The 22,214-nt window shown below is 41.5% G+C and overlaps 2 protein-coding genes across 2 annotated transcripts in view; one reads left to right on the forward strand and one right to left on the reverse strand.

Moving 5' to 3' along the window:
• Positions 1–12,299, forward strand: part of hdac7a (histone deacetylase 7a) — a 55,055-nt gene extending 42,756 nt beyond the window's left edge. Inside the window, exons 14-26 of the mRNA XM_061075261.1 lie at positions 431–564; positions 776–896; positions 1,016–1,065; positions 1,851–1,958; positions 3,847–3,902; positions 4,650–4,737; positions 4,883–5,002; positions 5,089–5,186; positions 10,478–10,596; positions 10,775–10,908; positions 11,338–11,419; positions 11,908–12,046; positions 12,169–12,299. Coding sequence (XP_060931244.1) covers positions 431–564; positions 776–896; positions 1,016–1,065; positions 1,851–1,958; positions 3,847–3,902; positions 4,650–4,737; positions 4,883–5,002; positions 5,089–5,186; positions 10,478–10,596; positions 10,775–10,908; positions 11,338–11,419; positions 11,908–12,046; positions 12,169–12,211 — 1,292 coding nt within the window. The 3' untranslated portion in view covers positions 12,212–12,299. The remainder of the gene's footprint in view (positions 1–430; positions 565–775; positions 897–1,015; positions 1,066–1,850; positions 1,959–3,846; positions 3,903–4,649; positions 4,738–4,882; positions 5,003–5,088; positions 5,187–10,477; positions 10,597–10,774; positions 10,909–11,337; positions 11,420–11,907; positions 12,047–12,168) is intronic.
• An 8,992-nt stretch (positions 12,300–21,291) lies between these two features.
• Positions 21,292–21,939, reverse strand: LOC133005649 (twist-related protein 2-like). Its single transcript, XM_061075397.1, has one exon. It carries the CDS (start codon positions 21,937–21,939, stop codon positions 21,292–21,294), a length of 648 nt encoding a protein of 215 aa, XP_060931380.1.
• Between the last annotated feature and the right edge of the window lie 275 nt (positions 21,940–22,214).

The following is a 22,214-nucleotide window of genomic DNA, read 5'->3' on the forward strand; positions in this document are numbered from 1 at the left end:
TGTAGTTTGGTTTAAGAAGAGTCAAACTGTGCTATTTCAATTTTTTCTAACTAAGTAGTTTGAAATGATAGTAAATGCACATATTAACATTGTTGTCGAGAGTTGAAGGATAATATTTAAATCACTCACACAGGCGTTACCCATAGTTGCTAATTGCCAATAGGTGTATTTCCGAAAATGTCAATCTCTGTGAAGGAAGGAGAACTTCCTGAAGTTAGGTCATTGATCAGTCACAACTCTTCTGCCTTTTTGGATCATAACAAATTAAAGACACAGATAACTGTGATTGTGTTTGTCCAGAAACTTTCAACGAGTGTATGTGAGTGTTTCAACCTTATAGTGAAAGCCTCACTGGTTCTCTTCATCTGGGAAATTGAAAATGTCTATATGATGCTTGCGTGTGTGTGTGTGTGTGTGTGTTTGTACGCAGGTCTGGTATATGATTCTCAAATGCTGAAGCACCAGTGTACATGTGGGGACAACAGCAGTCACCCAGAGCATGCTGGCAGGATACAGAGCATCTGGTCTCGACTACAGGAGAGAGGCCTAAGGGGAGAGTGTGAGGTATGAGTATGAGAGCACACACACACACACAGATATTATGTGTGGCATAATGTTGAGAAAGGTATCAGATATCCTTCATTGCAAAATATGGATTTTCAGTTTAAAGGTATAGATTCTTTGTAAATAGAACTTTGATTAGAACAACATATCTTTGTGCACCATCAAGTATTAACGATAAGAGAGTCAAATAATACCTTTCGTGTCCAAACAGACTATTCGTGGTCGTAAAGCCACTCTGGAGGAGCTGCAGTCAGTCCACACAGAGCGACATGTGTTGCTCTATGGCACAAATCCTCTCAACAGACTCAAGCTGGATAACAGAAAACTGGCCGGTATGTATAAACCTCACAGTGATGGAGTTATAAAATCTAAGAACGATAAAGGTTCATGCTTCATGCCTATCGAGTCATTTTGTAGCAATCAAATATAACAAAAATTTCTGTTTCCCCAGGAATCCTCTCTCAGAGAATGTTTGTGATGTTGCCATGTAGAGGAGTAGGGGTAAGAGAAAAGATGCTCACACACACAAACACACACAGACACACACACACACACACACACACACACACACACACACACACACACACACACACACACACACACACACACAAACACAAACACACACACACACCGAACTCTATGTTTGATCATAATTCTCCAAAGCTTCAAATGAAAGCTATACAATACACCACATTCAATTCACTCATGAATGATGACATTTTTTCAAAGAAAAGCAACAAAGAAGAGTAAAAGGATTACAAGAAGGACAGAGAGGAAGACAGGATATTAAAGAGGAAAAGAAAGCTGGCTGGGCCAAATGCTAATGTGGGCCTGACAGTCCGCGTCAGACCATGACGAGTCAGACTAACGGGAACAATATGTCCACGACCAGGATAAAAGAATTGCCTGGAATTTCATTGTCCAAGCCTGATGGAGAGTAATGGCAGCCTGTGACCAAACAGCACAGAGAAAGGAAAATAAAATTAGTTGTAAATATGAGTCTCATGACAACATTAGAGAGTGAAACATTTTCACTTTCGAGTCACAGCTGTAAATTGGGTCATCATTGCCCCAGAGAAAATTCTTCACTTAACTTCCATGTCCTGCACATATGGTGGGAATCATATTTAGAATCAGTGTGAAGGTCTGTCTGAGGTGTGGAATACTCGCCAGTTCTAAACAATAATTAACACATATCATTATAGTTCCCCACTTTTTGATATGTGTGAATATATCTTTTTAATCAATAGATTAATGACCTCCATCATTTGTCTGTTGATCGGCAGGTTGATAATGACACAATATGGAACGAGTCGCACACCTCTACGGCGGCTCGCATGGCGGCGGGCAGCGTGGTGGAGCTGGCGTGCCGAGTGGCCAAAGGAGAACTGAAGGTGAGAAACTGAACTCTGCTGTCGCTCTGACTTTATCAAAGAGACGCACAAGGGCACCAGAAGTTACTCAAGTCAACTCCATAACAGGCAGCTTGTTGGAATTTCTTCTGCATGTTTCCTGTCTCACTTCGCAGATAATATATGATGTTTATATATTAAAATCTATGTCAAAACTTACCACAGACTTCTACATTAGCGTATCAAAGGGTGAACCCCACAGGACAGTATGTGAGTGACTCCATCTACTTACATTTCGAACCGTCTTATTGGCTGAACACTTGGCAATTATGATCTTAGTGGTCTGAAAAGGTGCATTGTTGAATTTGGTACAATTTGGAAATGCACTGTGTTCACATCAGGTAAACTTTACATAAACGGGCGACCATCATGGCAACAACAATAATGGGATCACTTTCTTTGGAGGCAAATTGTCCTGCAACCTGGGTCTGAAGATTGTATGAGTTGCTTAACACACCTCTGAAATACCAAAATGTATGTAAAATAACAGCAGTTTAAATCATTCAAACTTATAAATGAAAAATAACCATGAACAGTAGGACAGGTAGGATTAACAGAACATTTCCTAACTAACTACAGTCTGCACCATAGAATTTTTAAGAAGCTCTCCTCACAAAAGGGACAGTATATTGTAGAGCTGTTTGAGGAGGACTCACTAATGACAAGGAATCATTCTGAAGTAGCTCAGGAGCTATTACACAGGACAAGAGAACAGACCATTGCAAACAAGGACTGCACCAGTATCTGAAGTATGTAAAGAGCTAGTTTCAATATTATAATATATTCCTGCCATAACCTCAGTGACTCAAACACAAGGTGGATCTACTCCCACACCAAACATTGATAAAATACATATTGGAAAGGGATTTTCTTATTTTTGCAAAAACATGCAAATTATTTTATACTGCTACATGCAAAGTTCTTAATACCAGGCACTGGGCAATGGGACAAAACCAACTTTAAAAACATTCTGGAATATGTGTGTCCACAGCTAACTATGCTTTGTTCCTGAATGAAAACTACTAGACTCTGAGAGAGACTTCAAAATACAAAGTGTGCCCCACTCTGCCTTACGAGGCCACCGAGCCACTTCAAAGATGACTGGGTTTCAGTTTTCCCTGTTGTAAAAATTCCTCCATTTCCTCATTCTCCTCCTCACAATGATTTAAAGTCTGGGAAAAACATGAAATCAAATGTAAATATACCACAGGCTTAAAGCAGCTTCATTCCAAACATTTCCATCCTAAAATAAAGCAAAAACAAAACTGTGCAAAACAATAAACTGCAACCTATGATGAGCCATTGTTGCACACAACCACTAGACTGCTACCACTGTATATATTCATTTACAATAAGCCCTTGAATGACCGGAACTCATCCATTTGATCTTGTGTGTGTGCTTGGGGTTTACTCTTTGAGGCAAAGAAGTTGGATAATTCAAAATGAAAACCCTACACAACAACTTATAATAATGATAATTAAGTATATGGATTCATATATTTGATTTATAAAACGGTTTAAGAACAGGAGGAATAAAAGAGAGTTCATGTATTTCGGTTGTGGGCTCTAGTGTGACCTTGTGCTGCTGCTGTGAGGAGCTGTGAGTTTATGCTACAGGAAGGAACCTGTGTCCATGTACATTACAGGGATTTACTGTCACATAATTTAAGATTATGATCATAACACTCGGCACTGATGTGAACAAACCTTACACAGAGCTAAAAGCATCAGTTGTTGTCTGTTATTTGTGGTTTTGAGGAAGATTTTACTTTTCTGTTTAATTCCTGTACTTTATAAAAAGTCAAATTAAGACGGTGCATTTAAAGTTCCAGTCACACACTGATTAATAGCATCATCTTCCTCTGCACAGAACGGCTTTGCTGTGGTCAGGCCACCAGGGCATCACGCAGACCCCTCCAATCCAATGTAAGTGTGTGTGTGTGTGTTTCTATGTGTGTGTTTGTGTTTGTGTGTGTGTGTGTGTGTGTGTGTGTTTGTGTGTGTGAGTGTGTGTGTCAGTCAGACAGTCACATGCTCTGCCTGACCACAGAGAGTGCACAGTCAGCAACTTCTCTTTGAAGGATAATTAAGAAAAAGGGAAACATTAAGTAAGATTTATAATTTATATGTTATTCCACTAGTATAAAAACCTCAACCGGACTAGTTTGATGTAGGATGCTACTTTATATCTTTAGAGACTTTTAGTTCTATTTTTGCAAAAGCTAGAACTGTTTTTTATTTTTCCATCTTGTTTACACCCAGGGTAGCATTGCAAAGCAGTTGGTAACTACGATATGTAGATGTAGCAAAATGATATGATAACGTGGATAAAATAATAAGATTAAGATGTATACCGTCTACATAATGTGACCAAGGTTGTCACATTAGGTTGACACAAGTCTTAATTTCATTATTGATTATTCTGAGTGTGACTTGCTCAGGTTATGTTAATCATAAAATGCTGTTTACAGCCAGTGTCATTATTTATTTAATTTTGGGATATTCGTGTCCATGTTAACTTAGTGACTGACTGACACTACAGACAAACCAGAGGCTTTTTGAACCTTTTATGACTGTATAACACTCACATAACAACAATAACAAACTATCAATGGGAGAGCTTAATGAAAACTACTTTTGAATATTCATATGTATCCACTGTGTTTTCTACAGGGGTTTTTGTTACTTCAATTCAGTGGCAATAGCAGCCAAGCAGCTCCAGCACAAGCTCAGTGTCAGCAAGGTCCTCATTGTTGACTGGGTAAGATGGTTTCTTTACTCTCACTCCACGCAGGTATTTCCACCAATTATTTTGATGTGATATTTGATGTGAAACTCTGACGTGACGTTATAACCTGTGGTGTTGATTTGTACAGTTAACATGTCTTCCTTCATTCTGCTGCTAGGATGTTCACCATGGTAACGGAACCCAGGAAGTGTTCTACAGCGACCCCAGCGTTCTCTACATCTCGCTTCATCGCTACGACGACGGGAACTTCTTTCCCGGCAGTGGGTCAGCGGCTGAGGTGGGTGACATCCACAATCCTTTGTAGCCCTTTTGTGAATCACAAGAATTAAGATGAATTCTAAATATTTATTTCTTTGGTTTCAGGTTGGTTCTGGAGCAGGTGAGGGCTTCAATGTTAACGTGGCGTGGACGGGAGGACTGGACCCGCCCATGGGAGATGCTGAGTACCTCGCCGCGTTCAGGTAGAACCGGTTACTGCTCTGTTTTATACACTGCAACACAAACTGATGACATGTATACAGATGGGTGACAAATCAAAGGAGGGAAAACTGGCACAAAGTGTCTGAGCTGAGCTGAGTGCTCCCTGATACAGATCCTCCTTGTCTGTGGGAGCACTGTACACCGCAGGGACGAACTACCTCCCATATTCTTAAAAAATCTCCCATAGATCATAGGTTTGGCAAAGATCTGGTTACTGTGAAGGACATAACATGTGATTCATATAACTTCAATACTCATCAAAGTATTCTCTGACCCCATGTGTCCTTTATGGAGGCATCTGCTTTCGCTTATTCATATTCTTTTCGTTATTTAGTCGCCCAACATTATGTTGAAGAGATGTTGAAGTTCTCAGATCGAGTACATTAAAAAAGGCCTCCTTCAACTTATTTTGAGAGGAGTTTTAAAAGTTGTAAATCTTGTACGTATTTGTCACTGCAGCTCTTTTTTATTAAGATCTGGACACAAAAAGCCGCCGGAGACAATAGCTCTTCCTGTTGTCATTGTATCAGCATGCTCACAAAGTAAAACCAGGACACAAGGAATGCAAATCGTTTTTCTCTCCTTCTGGTTTTCATTTGTGTCTGGGATGTGAAATCTAGTCAAATTGGCGAAAAAAGCCAACTATAGTTTTGCACCCAGCTGTTTTATTGATCAGGATAAGGACATTTAGTGGAGCTGTAATCAAACAACCCCTCTCACTTCCTTCACACTGAGCCACAACAAACACAGTGAAGCTGATCAGAAGCTCGGCCTCACATCGCCTCTGACGTACTTCTTGCGTAGTTAATAATCCTTGTCATTTGGAGAGCATGTGTCTGCCGGTGCCTGTTTCCAGTAACTTCAGATGCTTTACAGCAAATGGCGCCCAGGTCTTGTGTTTGACAGACTACAGCTTGTTACTTCCTGCTCGCGGGTTGGATAATTGTTGTCGGTGGGTGTTTGGCCCCAGTAAAGCTTCAGTAGTGTGGGATTTTTGGTTGTCTGGTGCAGCAAACCCCAAGGAAACTGCCGTAACCACACGTTTACTGGAAAAGGAGAAGAGTGGCAAAGTCGCAGACATAACAGGGGGGAACCTGCGCCCATACACACAAGCATGTTTATATGCAGCACAAACACACAAAATCAAACACGCACTCACACAAGCGCCCATCAGGTGGGTGGGCCGTGATCGGAACATTAGAAAACTGACAAAATAAGCAGACAGACCCAGACAGCAGTGATCTGCCTCATTGCTGATACACAAGATTTCTGATCATTTGAAAAGATTTAGATACTAGTGCAGTGCCCATTCTAGACCTGCATGTTTGGAAAGGGCTGTTTGCATGACCTGTCTTCCTGAAACTGTAAAAGTAAAGACCTGCTGCTGTATATAGAGCTGTTCACCTGTTTATTCAAAGTTCTGTGAAACTCGACTCAGAAGCCCAAACTGCAGAATCAGTGGTTGTTTCCTTTGTCGTGAATTTGCCCATTGTTGTGAACATGCTGTTGTTGTGATTACTTACGTGGTTTGTCTAAGCTGCACACCCACTCACTGCTGGAGTGCAGGACGCCTCTTTATTCAAAGCTCTTTAATGTTAAACACATTGTGTGTCCGATTCACACCAAATTTGACAATGCACTTTTTTTGGATTCTTAACAATACACAAGTGTGGAGATGAACAGTTACACAAACAGATTGATTTGGGATTGAGAAGATAACAAGGCAAAGGGCCTCTTGGCCATAAGAGGCTGCTCCAGGATTGCCTCCTTGTAGTATGATCCTGACCTCTGACCTTTGTTTGGCGCAGAGCAACAGAAAGACAGATTTACCCATGAGAATAATTTGTAGGTGGGGGTTTGTGCACCCAGTATTTTTGAGAGCGAGCAGTTCACCTCTGAGGCAGTGACATGAAACCTGACACTCGACATGTAGGGTAGTGAGAGCTGAGAAAACGTTCATGTCCGCCGATGTCCAGCCTGCAGTGTGAATATTGTATTTTATATTATGGTATTCCATAATGTGGCATGGTATTTTGTGTGGAGAAACATTTTACAACCAGATATTTGATTTAGATGTAATCTTTAAAATGGTGCCCTCCTTCTGGAGTCTGAAGAAAACAATTTACTGCAGCTTTGAACTGCTTGATATTTGATACTTTCATATCCATCTGCTTAGAATTTAGAATGTGTTCCTCCCCGTTTGCACAGGAGACGTTGTGTGTGCAGTGAACGATGTAATGCTGGCTGCAGTTTTTTGTTTTCATGTGACAGAGCGTCTTCAGTGTTTGGATGTGTAAGAGCTTCTGTGTTGTCCAAGAACAGTATTCAGAGAGGAAGGTGTGGACCTGCCGCCGCTCCATGTCACGAAGAAAACAGAGTTTAAAAAGAAAAAAAAAGGATCAAGTTACAAAATTGAGTTGATCAAGGGCGCCAACCGAACTGTTTCAAAGAATCATTTTTATTACATCATGCCACTTGTATGGCCTTCTCTTCAGATCTGGACCTAATATAAGTTCTAAGTAATGATTTGATTTGTGTCAGTCTGCCTGTAGCTCCAGAAGATGAGAGGATGAGACAAATATTTCCAGATGATTTCCCACTCACTTATAGAGAATGTGATGTGAATACGAATCCCTGATTCCAGGTAAAACGTTTTTCTATTAGGGACTATTAAATGAGACATGAGGGGGGGAAAGGACAGAGGATGGCATGAAACAAAGTGGACTTGAACATTGAACTGGTCAGTATCTTAGATACAGAGGCCACCAGGATAACAGATAGGCTGTTTCCGATAAATTTCCCCTTAAACTTTGGTACTGATCTGGATCAGCGGGCGGATCTGGAATATCTAGTGATTAAATGTGCCGAGAAAGTTAATTACTTCACTGTACTCCCTGAGAATCAAGAGGAACATTTCTTAGGTTTTATGTATAGCCTGTGAGTTTGGGGTGTAACAACTCAAACATTTCATGAAATCACTTACGTACCATGCATGTCTTTGTAATTAATAAAGTTTGCAAGTATTGAATGGTCTGAGGTAAAGAGTAGAAGAAGAGGTTCATGGGTAAAGTCTGAGTGCTCCGACTTCAGAGAGGGGGCTTCGGTGCTTTTTCTTTTCCATCACCCTGACCCTCACCACCCTACACACACACACACACACACACACACACACACACACACACACACACACACACACACACACACACACACACACACACACACACACACACACACACACACACACACACACACACACACACACACACACACACACAGGTTCTCCCAACTCTACTTCTCCTCCCTTGATTGATCTTTAATAAGCACCGCCCCCCCTTCATCCACCTTCCCCCCTTCTCTCCAACTTTCCATTAGTTTGTCTGTAGTTACTGTCGGGGGGGAACGCAGGAGTTTTAATGGGTCTACAGGAGAGGTGGGGTCGGGTTTTGTGGTTAGGTGTGTGTGTGTGTGTGTGTGTGTGTGTGTGTGTGTGTGTGTGTGTTCATGCCCTGCCTCATATCCGCATGTTTATGATGAAGTGTAGGTCTGCTTAATGGATTGTAATTATTCATCCAATTAAAGCGTAATTCAACCCCAACATGCAACACACTAGCATTGTAAAAGTGTGACACAGTAAAACCACTTCCGCGTCATGTGTTTGCGTCAGTGTGTGCATGAGATTTCACCCATGTGCCGCCTTTGTCTTTGTGTTGTGTATTTGCGTGTATATGCTTGAAGCGTGTTAGTGTTTTACGTATGCGGGCTCATTTTTGTGTGTGAGCTCACATTGTCCATCTGCATGCAGTCATGACAGCAGTATGTGTTTGAATATGTGCGTGTGTGTGTTGGTGTGGTGTGTGTGAAGGGGAGGGAGGGAGGGAGGTCTCCAAAGTCCCCAGGCAGAATAATGAAGTTAAATGGATCCCAGATGGGCAGTTTTTCCTCTTTTCTCTGTGTTGTCAATGACGTGAGGCGAGTGACAAGCCTCTAATGGGAAACAGACTCGCACACTCCGACTTTGAACTCCGCCGACAGCATCGAGCCGCCGAGTTGAGCCTCTTTCCACCTCGGGACAGCTCCGCTCTCTTCTGAACAACAATGGCATTAAGGAAACGTTCACGATGTTTGAAGTTCACAAACAACACTGTGCAGCTACGAGAGCTGACAAAACAATACGACTCGGTCACACACACACTCTGCTGCTGCAGCCGCACCAGAGAAACAATGGTCCTTTGTCAGCTCGGCCTAAGCTGCTGAGTCTGGAATCAGCCGAACCTTTGCTCCACTTTTTATGTAGATGATCTTTTTAGACTTGATCATAAATATTTGTCATGTCAGGGAGATGGTCCAGTTTTGAAATGCCTCAATTAAACGGCTACTATCTCCTGAATATTAGGAGCACAGTTATGAAATGAAGTGATTCATTAAGCTGTGAATCAACTGACATGAGGGCAGCAAGTCAGGTAGTGAAAGTACATTGTCATGGTTTGCACATTGTGTTGAAATGTGCCTTTGTGAGTGATTCTGTTCCTGCACAAATGCCTTTTCTCAGCCATATAGTGATTTCACTCTGCTGTTTTGTTATGGTGTCAAAACAACAAGCTGGACTTACACAGTGAGACTTTAGAAATGTACTTATGTGTTATGTGTTAACTTCTCCTCACACTGACATGTGAGGAATTAATTCCAACTGTCCAATGTCCCTTCACCCTCCTGCACACTGCGCAGTCCGACTCTAAAGTGAATTAACATACAATAGCAACATAAGGAAATATAAAAATAGAGTGGAAATAATATATACAGTGTAAATAGAAAATATACTATGTAAGCAGATTGCTGATGCTAATGCTCTCTGGATTTTGAACTTGTTGTGGCACTGACATTTCAGATCTCAGAATCCAGGTTTCATGAGTTATTTCAGAGACTAGTTATTGGTTTGCATGTGACTCTAAAGAAAAAAAACTATTTCCTCTCTTTCTATTCTTGGAGCAGCTGTACTGTATAATTAAGTCGCCATATCTGGACAAAAGACAGTAATACACAATTTCAAAGAATGGATTTGAGTTTTTTATGCACAAGTGCATTTCTAACCTCGTTGAAGTGTAACACAATCTTTAATGATTACCACTTATTTTAGTGGTAAAAAAGTAAATTTTAATAACACTACTGTCACTATATAAACCTCTATTGGTAACCAGGAGAAACTGCATAAACACAGACGTCTCTTTATGGTCTGTTTTGTCAGTAACAGTGGTCTGTTTTTGTGTGTCTGCAGGTCTGTGGTGATGCCCATCGCTCAGGAGTTCTCCCCGGACGTGGTGCTGGTGTCAGCTGGATTCGATGCTGCTGAGGGAAACCCCGCTCCTCTGGGAGGCTACAAGGTCTCCGCTAAATGTGAGCATAGCCCTCGCCATCACACTTGATTCTCATGTTATTATTATTATAACTGTAATTAAGCCTACTCTTTACAATATGTGGTGTCAACATTGCAACTGTACCTGCCAGCCAAGCTTTATTTTTTGGCTTTTGCGTGGTACTCATATTTTTGTGTGTGTACCTTTGTGTACCTCAGGTTTCAGTTTCCTGACCCACCAGCTGATGTCTCTAGCAGGAGGCCGTGTGGTTTTGGCCCTTGAGGGAGGTCACGACCTTACAGCTATCTGTGACGCGTCTGAAGCCTGCGTCAGTGCACTCCTCGGCATAGAGGTAAGGCATGCTGGGTCATGGAATTGTTTGCCTGATCCGAGATCATTCAATGCTGGAATGCTGTACAGAGTTTGTGGAATATGAATTTGTAGAAAATCGGGGGCTTAGGGAAGACAGGCATGGGAACTTTGCATTTCATATACCTTTCTCCTTAATAAGGACTTTACATCAAATAAGGTTGGGCTATTCACAAATCAGAAAATTGTTGAGAGAAAACTAAGCATACAAACAAATTCGTGAAGCCTGTATGTAGTATATTTAATAAAATGTGACTTTTTATTTCTAACATCTGTGGATTCAGTATGTTTTTGGGAAAGAAATCACCTACAGCATCGGTAGAAAGTAGTTCCTCATGACAATAATCATGTAAATCTTTCATATCTCTTTAGTCATTATCCATTTAACCATTGAAACCTTTCTGTTCTGTAGGAGCCACTGTCAGAAGAAGTCCTTCATCAGATGCCCAACGCTAACGCAGTCCAATCGCTGCAGACTGTGATACAGATACAAAGTGAGCAGTACTATTATTTATTCTTTATTCTTGACCTTCACCTGTCAAAAGAGTTATTTCTCCTCCTTTGCTGTCTTCTTACCATTTTAACTTAATAAGACCAATAGAGTTAATACAAGCCCTCAAAACATTCGAAAGAAAATCCAATAAATCCGACAAGCTCACCAAGATCCACCTTTCCTCTTCCAACTCAAACTTCTTCAATGTAATTTTCATCTTTGTTGTCATCAACAAAACTCTACTGTTACCTATCGCTTCCCTTGCTTATAGATTGTCAGCCATTGTATGATATGCTACTTTAAAAAAAATTGTACATGCTGGGAGTGAAACAAACTACATTTCCCATACTGCACTTTGTCATTCCTGCAAGTATTTCAGCGAGGTGCATGTCGCAACTGTTCTTTTGAGTTCGTATGAGCTAGTGTGGCCTGTCAGAACCAGAGCCGTCTCGCTGTGGTGTGACCTGTGATGGTTTGTGGATGTTACAGGTCAGTACTGGCAGAGTGTGAAGGCTAACAGTGGATCAGTGGCTCTGTCCCACCTGGCTGCTCAGACCAGAGACTGTGAGGAAACAGATGCTGTCAATGCTTTGGCCTCGCTCTCTGTGGGAGTCCTCTCCAGCAAGAGGTACAGAAAACACACACATATACACACACAAACACACACACACACACTCACACACTCACACAATGATGCTTAATTTTTGCACTAACTCTCCACTCACATCTATTTTACACCTTATTTTCCAGCGGCCCTGATGAGCCTATGGAGCATGACTGCGACTCCATGTAGAAGAATCCGACCAATCACCTCACAGAACTCGCTTCAAGGAGTTGGGCCCAACCCGTGGCCCCGGCTCTCTTGCGCTGTCACATCACCATGAAGGGGGGGGGGGGGGGGGGGGGGGGCGTTTGTAATGCCACTGAGCCCCATGCGCCTTATTCACACACACACACACACATGCACATCCACTGACTCTCAGTGCTGAACCTCCACGGATCTGCCACGTGAACACCTCAATGCTGGTAACCACTCAGATGAAGCCAGCAGCACGACACGCAGCTTGGAAACCTTCTGGAACCTCACCAAAGAGCAAAACACAGGAGCTTTTATGGACTTTTCATGTCTCCTGACTAACGTTGGGCTGTTTGTACGTTCAGAGGTCCGAGCCCTGTGACCTCGAACCTTACAGGAAGAGTCCAGCTCGGATTCTTCTTGAAGCACTATCTACCAGCAGCTGATTTGGTGCCTTACCTTTGCCTTAAACGAAAGGACCGACAACTGTTTTTTAGAAGGGGACAACTTTGGATTCTGAACTGTTTTCTCTCGTGCCACGTTGCCTCTCGTATCAGAAGCAGCTGTCAACCAAATGGGATCCAAAATGGCTGACACAGAACGTACCTACTGTATGACATCAGGTGAAATCACGAAGTGTACACATTAGAGATGTGCGGATCGGCTCTGACGTCCCAATCCGGATGTATGCTCCACTCATCACCCACTCAAAGGACTTGTTTTCTCCAATTTAGAGACCTGCAACCGCATGAACATTCCAAAACTAAAGAAGCATCCATTGGGCCAGGATTTTGGCGACTCCACCTCACCTCAATGACCCGGCTGCGCTAAATGAACGCTCCCTAGCAGTGCTCATTGCAGGAATGCACAAGATTCAATTTGCAAGGAGCTGCATCCGTGGGAATTAGCGGCAATACGCGCATCACTAGAACTCACACACACACATACAGGCCTAATGGATAAGAAGCAAAAAAAAAAATCAACATGAAAAGTGACCACATGAAATAAAAGAGACCGCAAAAGAGGACACGAATGGTCTGTTTAAATGATGTCATAACCACTAAAAGAAGACAAAAGAAGTCAAGGGGAAAGAGAGAAGATGAAGACACAAAGTGGACCACTGTGGTTTTTGTAGAAACAAAGAAAAGGGCAAATGTCCTTGTTGTTAAATTGCACTGTTCATTCCATAATGTGAACCATAAGAAATTCCAAAGCTCTGGGGAAAAAAACAACAACTCCTCTCTCTAGGTTATTTAATGTTTCTTTTTTGAAGATCTGGATGAAATGGTGTTTGCTATTATTTTTTTCCCCACTCGTCATGAGATGTCTTATTAAGCCTGTTACTCATTCTTAGGACACGCATTGGCCGAAATACTGTACAGCTGTAGTTCCTATGAAGTAGGTCTGAAAAGTAGGCAAGACTTTCAAATGAACTCGTCTTCAGTGTCTTACACACAAACACACACTCTTAATACATACCTACACACACACACATACAAAGATGAACTCTTGATGTACCACTATTATATTGAATACTGTATGTTATTGTTAATATTTGAGACTAAAGGAGCATTCATTCCACTGTGGCACCACTGAGGACCATTGTATTGTTCTGTAGTGGCAATAATGTTAATGCACTTAATGGACATCACCCAAAGAAAACTGCCTTAAATCCGCCTGTGCTTGGCAACAGACCTGTGTGTGCGAGCAGCTCGAGGGACCAGCATGGATCGTGCTCTCACAGAGACTCTTAATTTGTAAAAGACGACATTTGAACCTGTGGATTTAAGTGAACATCATATATGCAGACTTTTGATAATGGCCTAGTTTGAATGCTATGTTAAACGAAAATTAGATTTGGAGCGTCATCACAGTCTAATTAAGGAAACTAATGCTTTGTGTTTTGTTTGTATGTGAACTTAGCATCTGCACTTCTTCGAGCTATAGACAACTCCCGTCATCTTTGTAGTAGCGCTCGTGTTGATTATTGATATGAGGAATTTTTCTGACTGCCCTGCTGTAGGGGCGTGGAAGGGCTCTGCCTCCCTAGAACTAACAAGATTCATGTTTCTTAGTTTATTGTGTCTCTTAGGTTGTTATGTAGCAAAGTTAAGTGTGTTGATGCACATTAGGTCCAATTTAGGCTTTTTTTATTTTAAGATTAAAGTTGCAGTATAATGAGATTTTGCAAAATTTACATTTTTATTCCACATTTCTTAAATTGTATGTTGTTTAAGCTTCTGAAGTAGCTTCTTAGGTAGACACTAAACGGTCTCTCTAACCAAACTTAGACGAATGAAATTCATATTTGACTCACTCCTTTAACTGAAAGCGGTTCGTACATCCATAATTGGATTTAAAGCAGCTCATGTTGGCAGAGATTTGATAAAAGGAGACTTGATTTGATGCAGCTTTTGTAAAATCTCGACTGAAATCAGGACAATGTGCAGTTCATGTGACTGGCTGAAGGAATTATTGTCAGTTCAGCTTCCAGGTAGGGAAATGTATTGTAGTGTTGAGCTTGCTTTAATCAGACCCTGGGCAGCGTCTGCCCAACAGAAGGTCTCAGAGTGTTTTACATTAGACAAAATGACCACAGGGCCTCTGTCACCACTGCTCCATGACAGTCGGAGCTATCAAGGACATGTTGTCTGGAGGATTGATGCTCTTTAAAGGAGTACAACTGAAACAAGTGTGTCACTCTTTTCATTTTGTTCATAGTGTTGTCAACAAGTGGCAGGAACAATATGCTGTGTCGGTTTTACACAGCGTGCCCAGCAGGTGCCTGTGATGTCTTTGAAGTAAATGTCCATGTTGACGAGTGTGTGTCTGTGTGTTTGTGTGTGTCTGTGTGTGTGTGTGTGTTTGTGTGTGTGTATGAGAGAGAGATAGAAATAGAGTGTCTGATTGTATGTGCACTAGTTTATATGTACACTTCTATCATGTGTTTTGTGTATGCATCCACAAGTGTTAGTCTGTGTTTCTGTGTGTGTGCCTGTTGAATACTGTAAGTGACCTCCTGTATTATATTCCCAGTTTTTGTCTTATGAAGAGGCCACTACCGCCTCAACTCTTAATTCCCTTTATTAATGATGTCATGTGTACCTTCTTCTTAAAGAAAGACACTGTAAATAGAAACTTCAAGACCAAAATACACATGTCACACATGTGCCTTGATGCATTCAGTAGTGTGTGTATTGGTAACTCTTAACTAACTGGACTTACGGTAACTCTGTATGTATGAACATGACTTTGAAATCATTGTTTCATGCTACTCTTTAGTATTTACCTGTATGTGTTATTTTTCTTTCACTTTTCCTACCATGTGTATGTATAGAAAGATTCTCTATTTTGTACTGTTATATTTCTCCTTACTCTTGATTAAAAGAAATAACTTCTTGTATGAGCCAGTTTTTTATATTTCCTTGTCCAAGTATCACAAAATAAAATAATTGCAAATTGCAAATGGATTATATTTTAATGTTAGCAATATCTCTATAAATAGAGAAAGTTACCAGATAGATGGGCATTTAAGCGAGCATTGGTTTTATTATTGTTATTGATTCATATTATTAATATTGTTATTATTGTTTATATTAAACAAATGCATTGTGATGTAAAGTGTTCACATGCTTGCTATGAATACTATCTTGGCGTCCGTGGTATTGCAATTTTAAGCTCTTCCACAACAGAGCCGGAAGCTACACACAGTTTCAATATATATCTAATATGCAATAGAGTATTCCACTAGAGGGCACACCTCAGAACCACAACTTCCAGGTTTTAATTCTTAATAAAAACTCTGGACACATATGCAAACCTACATCTCTGGCCTCAGTAGTTGCTAACTGGCTCAAACTCCTGAAGTTAAAATCGACACACATCCTAACTTTAAAACTTGAATGCAGAAATGTCTGGAAAAAAAAGACAAATATATTGTGGATAACATACGTCAGACAGAGTCAACTTCAGTTCAGGGCAATTAAACCAAATGCTGTTAGTCATACAAGCATCTCATTCATAAACCTTCCATTTCTGTGCTGTGTGTGCATGGCTCTGTGAGCAGTGGGCTACATTTCGGTTTTAATCAGTCGGTCCGTCTTGAGATGACGTGAATTCTTGGATCTGACATTTGATCCCAGATGTGACGTCTCTGCGTGATCAGCTTTCCAATCTGTCACCTGCTGAAAGCTAGGATCCACAGAACAAGCAGCTCCACAGGTCAGTGAACTAAAGCTTCTCTTAATCAATGTGTCAGATGATTAAAACAGGGAGGGTTTGTTGGCAGAACTTAATTTCGCTTTTATATTATGTTTAATCACAAACTTTGAGCCATGTGCAGCACTTCAGCTCTGAAACATCGGTCAGTACAGCCCTCTCCCCTGAAAAAAGCAGAAATCCTGAATCTGAAATCTAAAAACCAACTAATTGGCATCTGCATCAATCTACGGTTAGCTGTGATGGACACTAGGCTTGATTCTTACATTGTGCACATGGAGCTGAGAGATTTGTGAATTTTTATTTCACTTCCTAACTTGGTCCTGCAGACGTCTGATCAGAACAACTGGAAACACCTGCGAGTGTGAACGGAGCCTTTACTGAAAACTCACCAGTCCGTCGATCTTCTACAAATCAGAGTTTGGTAAAGCCTGGTGCACACTAGAAGATTTTCCGCTCTTGACTAATTTTAACAACGTGGGAGACCTCAGCCATATTGACAGGTTTAACAGATTTGTAATCATTTAATCGTCAGAACACACACATTGGATGATCTGGCCAGAACGTCAGACCACACACCTGTCGTTTGTAGGGAACAATCTCACAGTGGCAAAACAAGAGATTAGGAATCTCACAGAAACTTGCAATTGTCGAATTCTTCTTCTTCAGTCTTTTTATGGCGGTTGGCAAACAACTTTTAGGAGCATTACCGCCCTCCTTCAGAACTGGAGTGTGGAAAACTTGTGAGGTTATCACTTTAAAAAAACAAAAACGTGAAGGAGGACAGATGTCATGTGTTCTGTTTTGCAGCAAAAAAACTAAAACAAAAAAACTTTGATGAAATCATAGCTGAGAAGAAGTATACGTTTTGCTTTGCGAGCTGGAAATGACTTGGAAATGTGTTATTGTTTTCAATCACAGCTGTTCCAGTATGCTACATCCGGTTGGTGACGGCTCCCGGTCAGGTCACGATACTGATTGTATCAAACAAGTTTGATTCAAGATTTGAGATTGCGGAGGCTCCAATTTAATGGGTAACATTAATATTATTTTGTAAAACTCTTTGGGCAGATACTCGCACCTTCCATCCCATGAAACGAAGGCTCCAACAGGTAGATCCTCCCCAGGCCCACCTATCCCAGAATTCACTGTGCTTCAGTGGCTAACTGTTTTTCAAAGATTTTAAGGCACCAGTAAGCATCAAGAAGTCAGTATCACACATTGGTCGCGTCCGACTGCAGCTGTTGCTAAGCGACAGCAGTAAGGGCGTGACACACTGGTGCGAGTATCACAAAAATCCTCCATGGAGCAGGCCGTTTATTTTCCGTTTGGTCTTCGTGGGCCTCGTAGACCACATCCTCCGAAGAATCCGCCCCCGGAATTGGGACAAAGTTTGTGTGTTGTTTCTATGTATGAGGTCTTATGATAGATGTGGGACTACCAGTCACTTCACTGCCAGGAGTTTTTATTTTTCATGGTTTGACATAATGTATATGGCCAACATTCGGTGATACTGAATTACAAAAGCAAGTTACTGATCAGTTTAGTTCAGCTCTGCTGTTTCTCTTTTCAGTGTTCTTGTCCAAAGTTGTAATGATTTCAAGCACCAAGATACACAACTGGAATAGGATCAAGTTACAACCTAGAGGGTAAGTCCATACAGGCTATAAATATTCCTCGAGTCCTTAATTGCACATTAACATGTTCTTTTTTTGGAGGAATTAACTGTCCCTGACCGGCCAGGCAAAGGCACAAAGAGACCTCATTAAAAAAAATGAGCGAGAGAGAAGGAGAGGGAAAGAGAGAGAGCGCGGGAGAGAGAGAGAGAGCGGGGGAAGGAGGAAGGAAGGGAAAACAAGAGAGACAGTTTAACAAGTGAGACAGGAGACAAAGAGGGTGTGGTGCCAGCAGGACGAACAGTAAATCTCTGAGCTGTTCCTCGGCCAGTTTCAAGAAACAACTGGAACGTCAGCAATAGTTTGAAGGCAGTTTTATTTTCTTAGACAAATATGTTTTTGTGTCCTTAATCACTACATCTAGGTCTGCAAGCCTTTCTCTGCTTGTGATGTTTATAATCCGTCAAAGTGTGTTATTCATTTCACATAGAGCACCACACTGTACAGACTTCAAGTAAATGCAACACACAGCCACCCTCTGTAAACTGATTCACAGGAGATGAACACACTATAATGTAACGTCTGAAGGTGAAGTCTTGGTTTAACTGCAGGTTAAATGTTTTTTCCGATGACAGCAATTGTATAAATTCACTTTGAACAATTTAATAGGGGAAAATAGTATGAAACAAAAACAAAACAAAAATGCTACAACTTCTTCAGTAATGTTGTTATCTTCTCAATATATGGCATCTTTTACATTGTTTGGCTGGTCCAAAGAAACGTCCCGATGTCAGTCTGTATCCTGATGCCTTTTATTAAGTCTCTTAAACAGTCTATCTCCTTAATTCAAACATGAGGTACCCAAAGGTTTCCATTGCCATCAAATCCACATGATTAGAAATTGTAGCAAGGAGTAGAGATGTACAAGGAAGATCAGTCACTTTATACAGCAGCTGGAAAGATAGAAATACAGACATGTTACAACGGTAACAATTGATATTCATATAAGAGTTTGTGATGGTCACACTGTACACAGTTTAATGTTTATATCAATTAATGTTGGACATATGAATAAGACTCTCCCACATTACTGCTCCAGAAGACATTAATGAGGCACCTATATCATAATATTATATGGAAGGAAGAAGATAAGTAATTTTTTAAATTAATTTCATCTTTGCATAAAAGCAGAAGCAAATGTTCCATCATTTGTTGACCTTCTCACCCTAGCATCCCTGTAATGCACTCAACGCTGAAAAAAGAAAATGTATTACCATCTTCAAAAAAAAACTTCAATTGGTGACACACAATCGAATTCTGTTTCTTCAAATTAAAGTTGGCAAATGTTTTATAATAACTTGTTAAGTTAAAGTAAATTCATTTGTAAGTCACCAAGTATCAGTCATTCTAAAGTTGGTCCAACAGTTTTCTTTTTTTCAGTGAATCGCTGTTTTTCCAAATGTGGCTGTCCTCCAGGCTCAGTAATTTGACGAATGCTTACTGAAATTGAACTTTCTATGTAAACTGCTTAGGGGTGTTTAATTTCACTTTTGTCCCATAACTGAATTATTTTGAAATGTCAAGTTGCTTCTAACGTGTCAGTCAAGGTTCGTCCTCTGAGCCCACACTGTGCTGACTGCTGGGGCTCGGTAAAAAAAAGACTTCAAGCGTCTTTATAGGAGCTGGAAACATTAGCTACCTCCCTGCACATTCTAATGATAGGTTGCTGCATACTGGCAAATGAAGGAACAAGTAGTTTGTCATTGAAATATGTTGAGTACAAACGGCAAGGCAACCTTTATTACTTTGTAGTTTTGTTTAATATGAAATGAAAGCTAATGTTGCCGGTGATATTTGCTTGGCATTAACATCTGTTTTGCGTAAGGACAGAATCAGAGGTACAGCAACTCTAAAAACTGGCTTTTTTGTATAATTTGATAATTATGTATGTCGACTTTTAAAGAAAAGACATGTATGTGTATGTTTTTGCGCATGAAGATACCTGTGCATGTAAGCTCATTTGTGTGCATATAACTCAGCCCTCACCTCCTCTATCACTCCCAGTGGTTTTACGGCGGAAAGCCACATCAGTCTCTCCCTTTGATGGTAACACACATGATTCATGGCTTCTTAGGACCATTTGTTTTCATTACGCCTCCTCGTCAGCTCGCTGTAGCTGTATCGCGCTTTCATGCAACGCAAGCGAATTTGGGCCGAAAGGAGAGGAAAGAATTTCTAGAGGAGAGGCTTTTTTTTGGCGTTGGAAGAAACAAAGGGGCTTGGTTTGGGTAAAAAGAGAAGAAACTTTAGTCAGGATGACAGCCGCCCGCAGCTCCTTTTTCCACTGTCGCCTGGGTTCAGAGGTGGTCAGGGATTCACAGTTTGTCAGAGTCTTGGAAAAGTAAGAGTTGAAAGGTATGGAAATGTCAGAGGTCTGAATTATCAAAAATTGTCTTTCCAGTTCTGACCTTCTTCTAATTCCAGCCTTGCTTCCTCTACATGTTAAGTTTACTATATTACATAAAACCAGTGCAGTACTTCAATGCAGAAATTAAATCAAATAAAAACATGAACTAAAGATCAAATGTGGCTCAGAGTATGCATACCTATGATGATGATGTGATGTTGACTGATGGCAGTTAAAAGGATGATAAAAGATAGGGATTAAACCAGAGGTCAAGCTTTGCAATCCAGGAAGAGCTGAGGGGTCCGGAGGGGGGTCGGGGGGGGAGATGCAAGATTAAGGAAAGGGCATCCTTAACCATCAGCTGGTTGAACTGAATGAATGTAGAAGGAAGTCCGGCTGTTTTGTGTCTCTCGCCTGTCCTCTCGTCCCCTGTGATCGATGTAAACAGAGGACAAGTGTCGTAAAAAAAAAGATCCTCAAAAAATACTAAGAATCACACACTGAGCACAATGTCCCTGTTTTGGTACATTTCTCCAAAACGGACACACATGAGCAGCAAGAGCTCAACAATAGAATGATAAGAATTCATATTTACATCAGTTATCTGGTCTGACAACAATGGAAGTTACTGCAATTTACATGAACGGGTAGTGGCTTCAAACTTCCAAACTCTCTTCTCATCGAGGTGTCAGGTAGTCTTTTCCACTGAGGCGAACAGATGAGCTACGTTGAGGAGTTTATTAGTGTGAGTCCACCGTCAGCTGTCTGCAAGAATATTTCCGTCATGAGGAGTAAGGTTTTAGCAGTCAAAGGACAAATCTTTCTTCCGGGCAGGGTTAGTGACTCGCGGACATGGTCGACCAGGCTCCCTCCATTCTCCACACAGAGAAGGCGTAGCTCAGTCTTTCATGTGCAAGGTAGTTACATCCAGCTTGTTTAGAGTCCATCTCGTCGCTCTCCAACACCTGGTAGAGGAAATCTATGTAGCGTGATGCCAGCTTGAGGGTCTGGATCTTGCTCAGTTTGTCAGAGGGAAGCGTGGGGATTATCTTACGCAACGAGGCAAAGGCATCGTTCAGAGATTGTGTCCGCTGACGCTCCCGGATGTTGGCAATCACCCGCTGACCGTGCGGGTCCTCGAGGGCTAAGAGGTCTCCAGGACTCGGACCGGGGACGGGGGAAAGGGAGGGGCCTGAGGAAGGTGGCCGGTGCAGAGGACTCCTCTTGACCCTCTTGGTTCCAGAAGGAGTGTAGACCTGGATCTCGTCCACTGGCTTGACTTTGCTATCATCCACTACTGTGGTGGGAGCAACTGTGGCGACCTGATCCTCCGGATGTGAGCCGGTCTGCCTTTTACGCCCGGTGGCCCCTGGTGTTGCTACGACAACGGGACATGCGTTAGAAGGTGGTCTACCGATGTTTTCCTGGCTGGAAACCACCCCTCCCTCAGGGTGGTCATCATTAGACTGCTCCTCCTCTCTCATGCTTGGCCACGTTTTTCTTCTTTGAATATCTCAGTGTTTCTCTCTTCTCTTCAGTATGTTTCTCTCCACTCCCCCTCTGCTCCTCTCACACAGTTTTCTTGGCTCCGTTTGTCTTCAGAAACTCCCTCCGTTACCTTCTGTGTTCCTCTGGGCCTCTGCTGTGTCGTTCTGCTTTCTCCAACAGTTAGAAGACGTCACATCCAAACGTGTTACGCCAAAATGGGTTCGTAATCACCTCCAAGGTTTAGACTGCCACAACGCTTCTTCATCCACAC

This window comes from Limanda limanda, chromosome 7 (assembly GCF_963576545.1).
Source record: "Limanda limanda chromosome 7, fLimLim1.1, whole genome shotgun sequence".
NCBI classification, from domain to species: domain Eukaryota; kingdom Metazoa; phylum Chordata; class Actinopteri; order Pleuronectiformes; family Pleuronectidae; genus Limanda; species Limanda limanda.

Bases quoted from the DNA above. Each gene is read 5' to 3' on its own strand.
- LOC133005649 (XM_061075397.1), bottom strand. From the start codon at position 21,939: ATGAGAGAGGAGGAGCAGTCTAATGATGACCACCCTGAGGGAGGGGTG.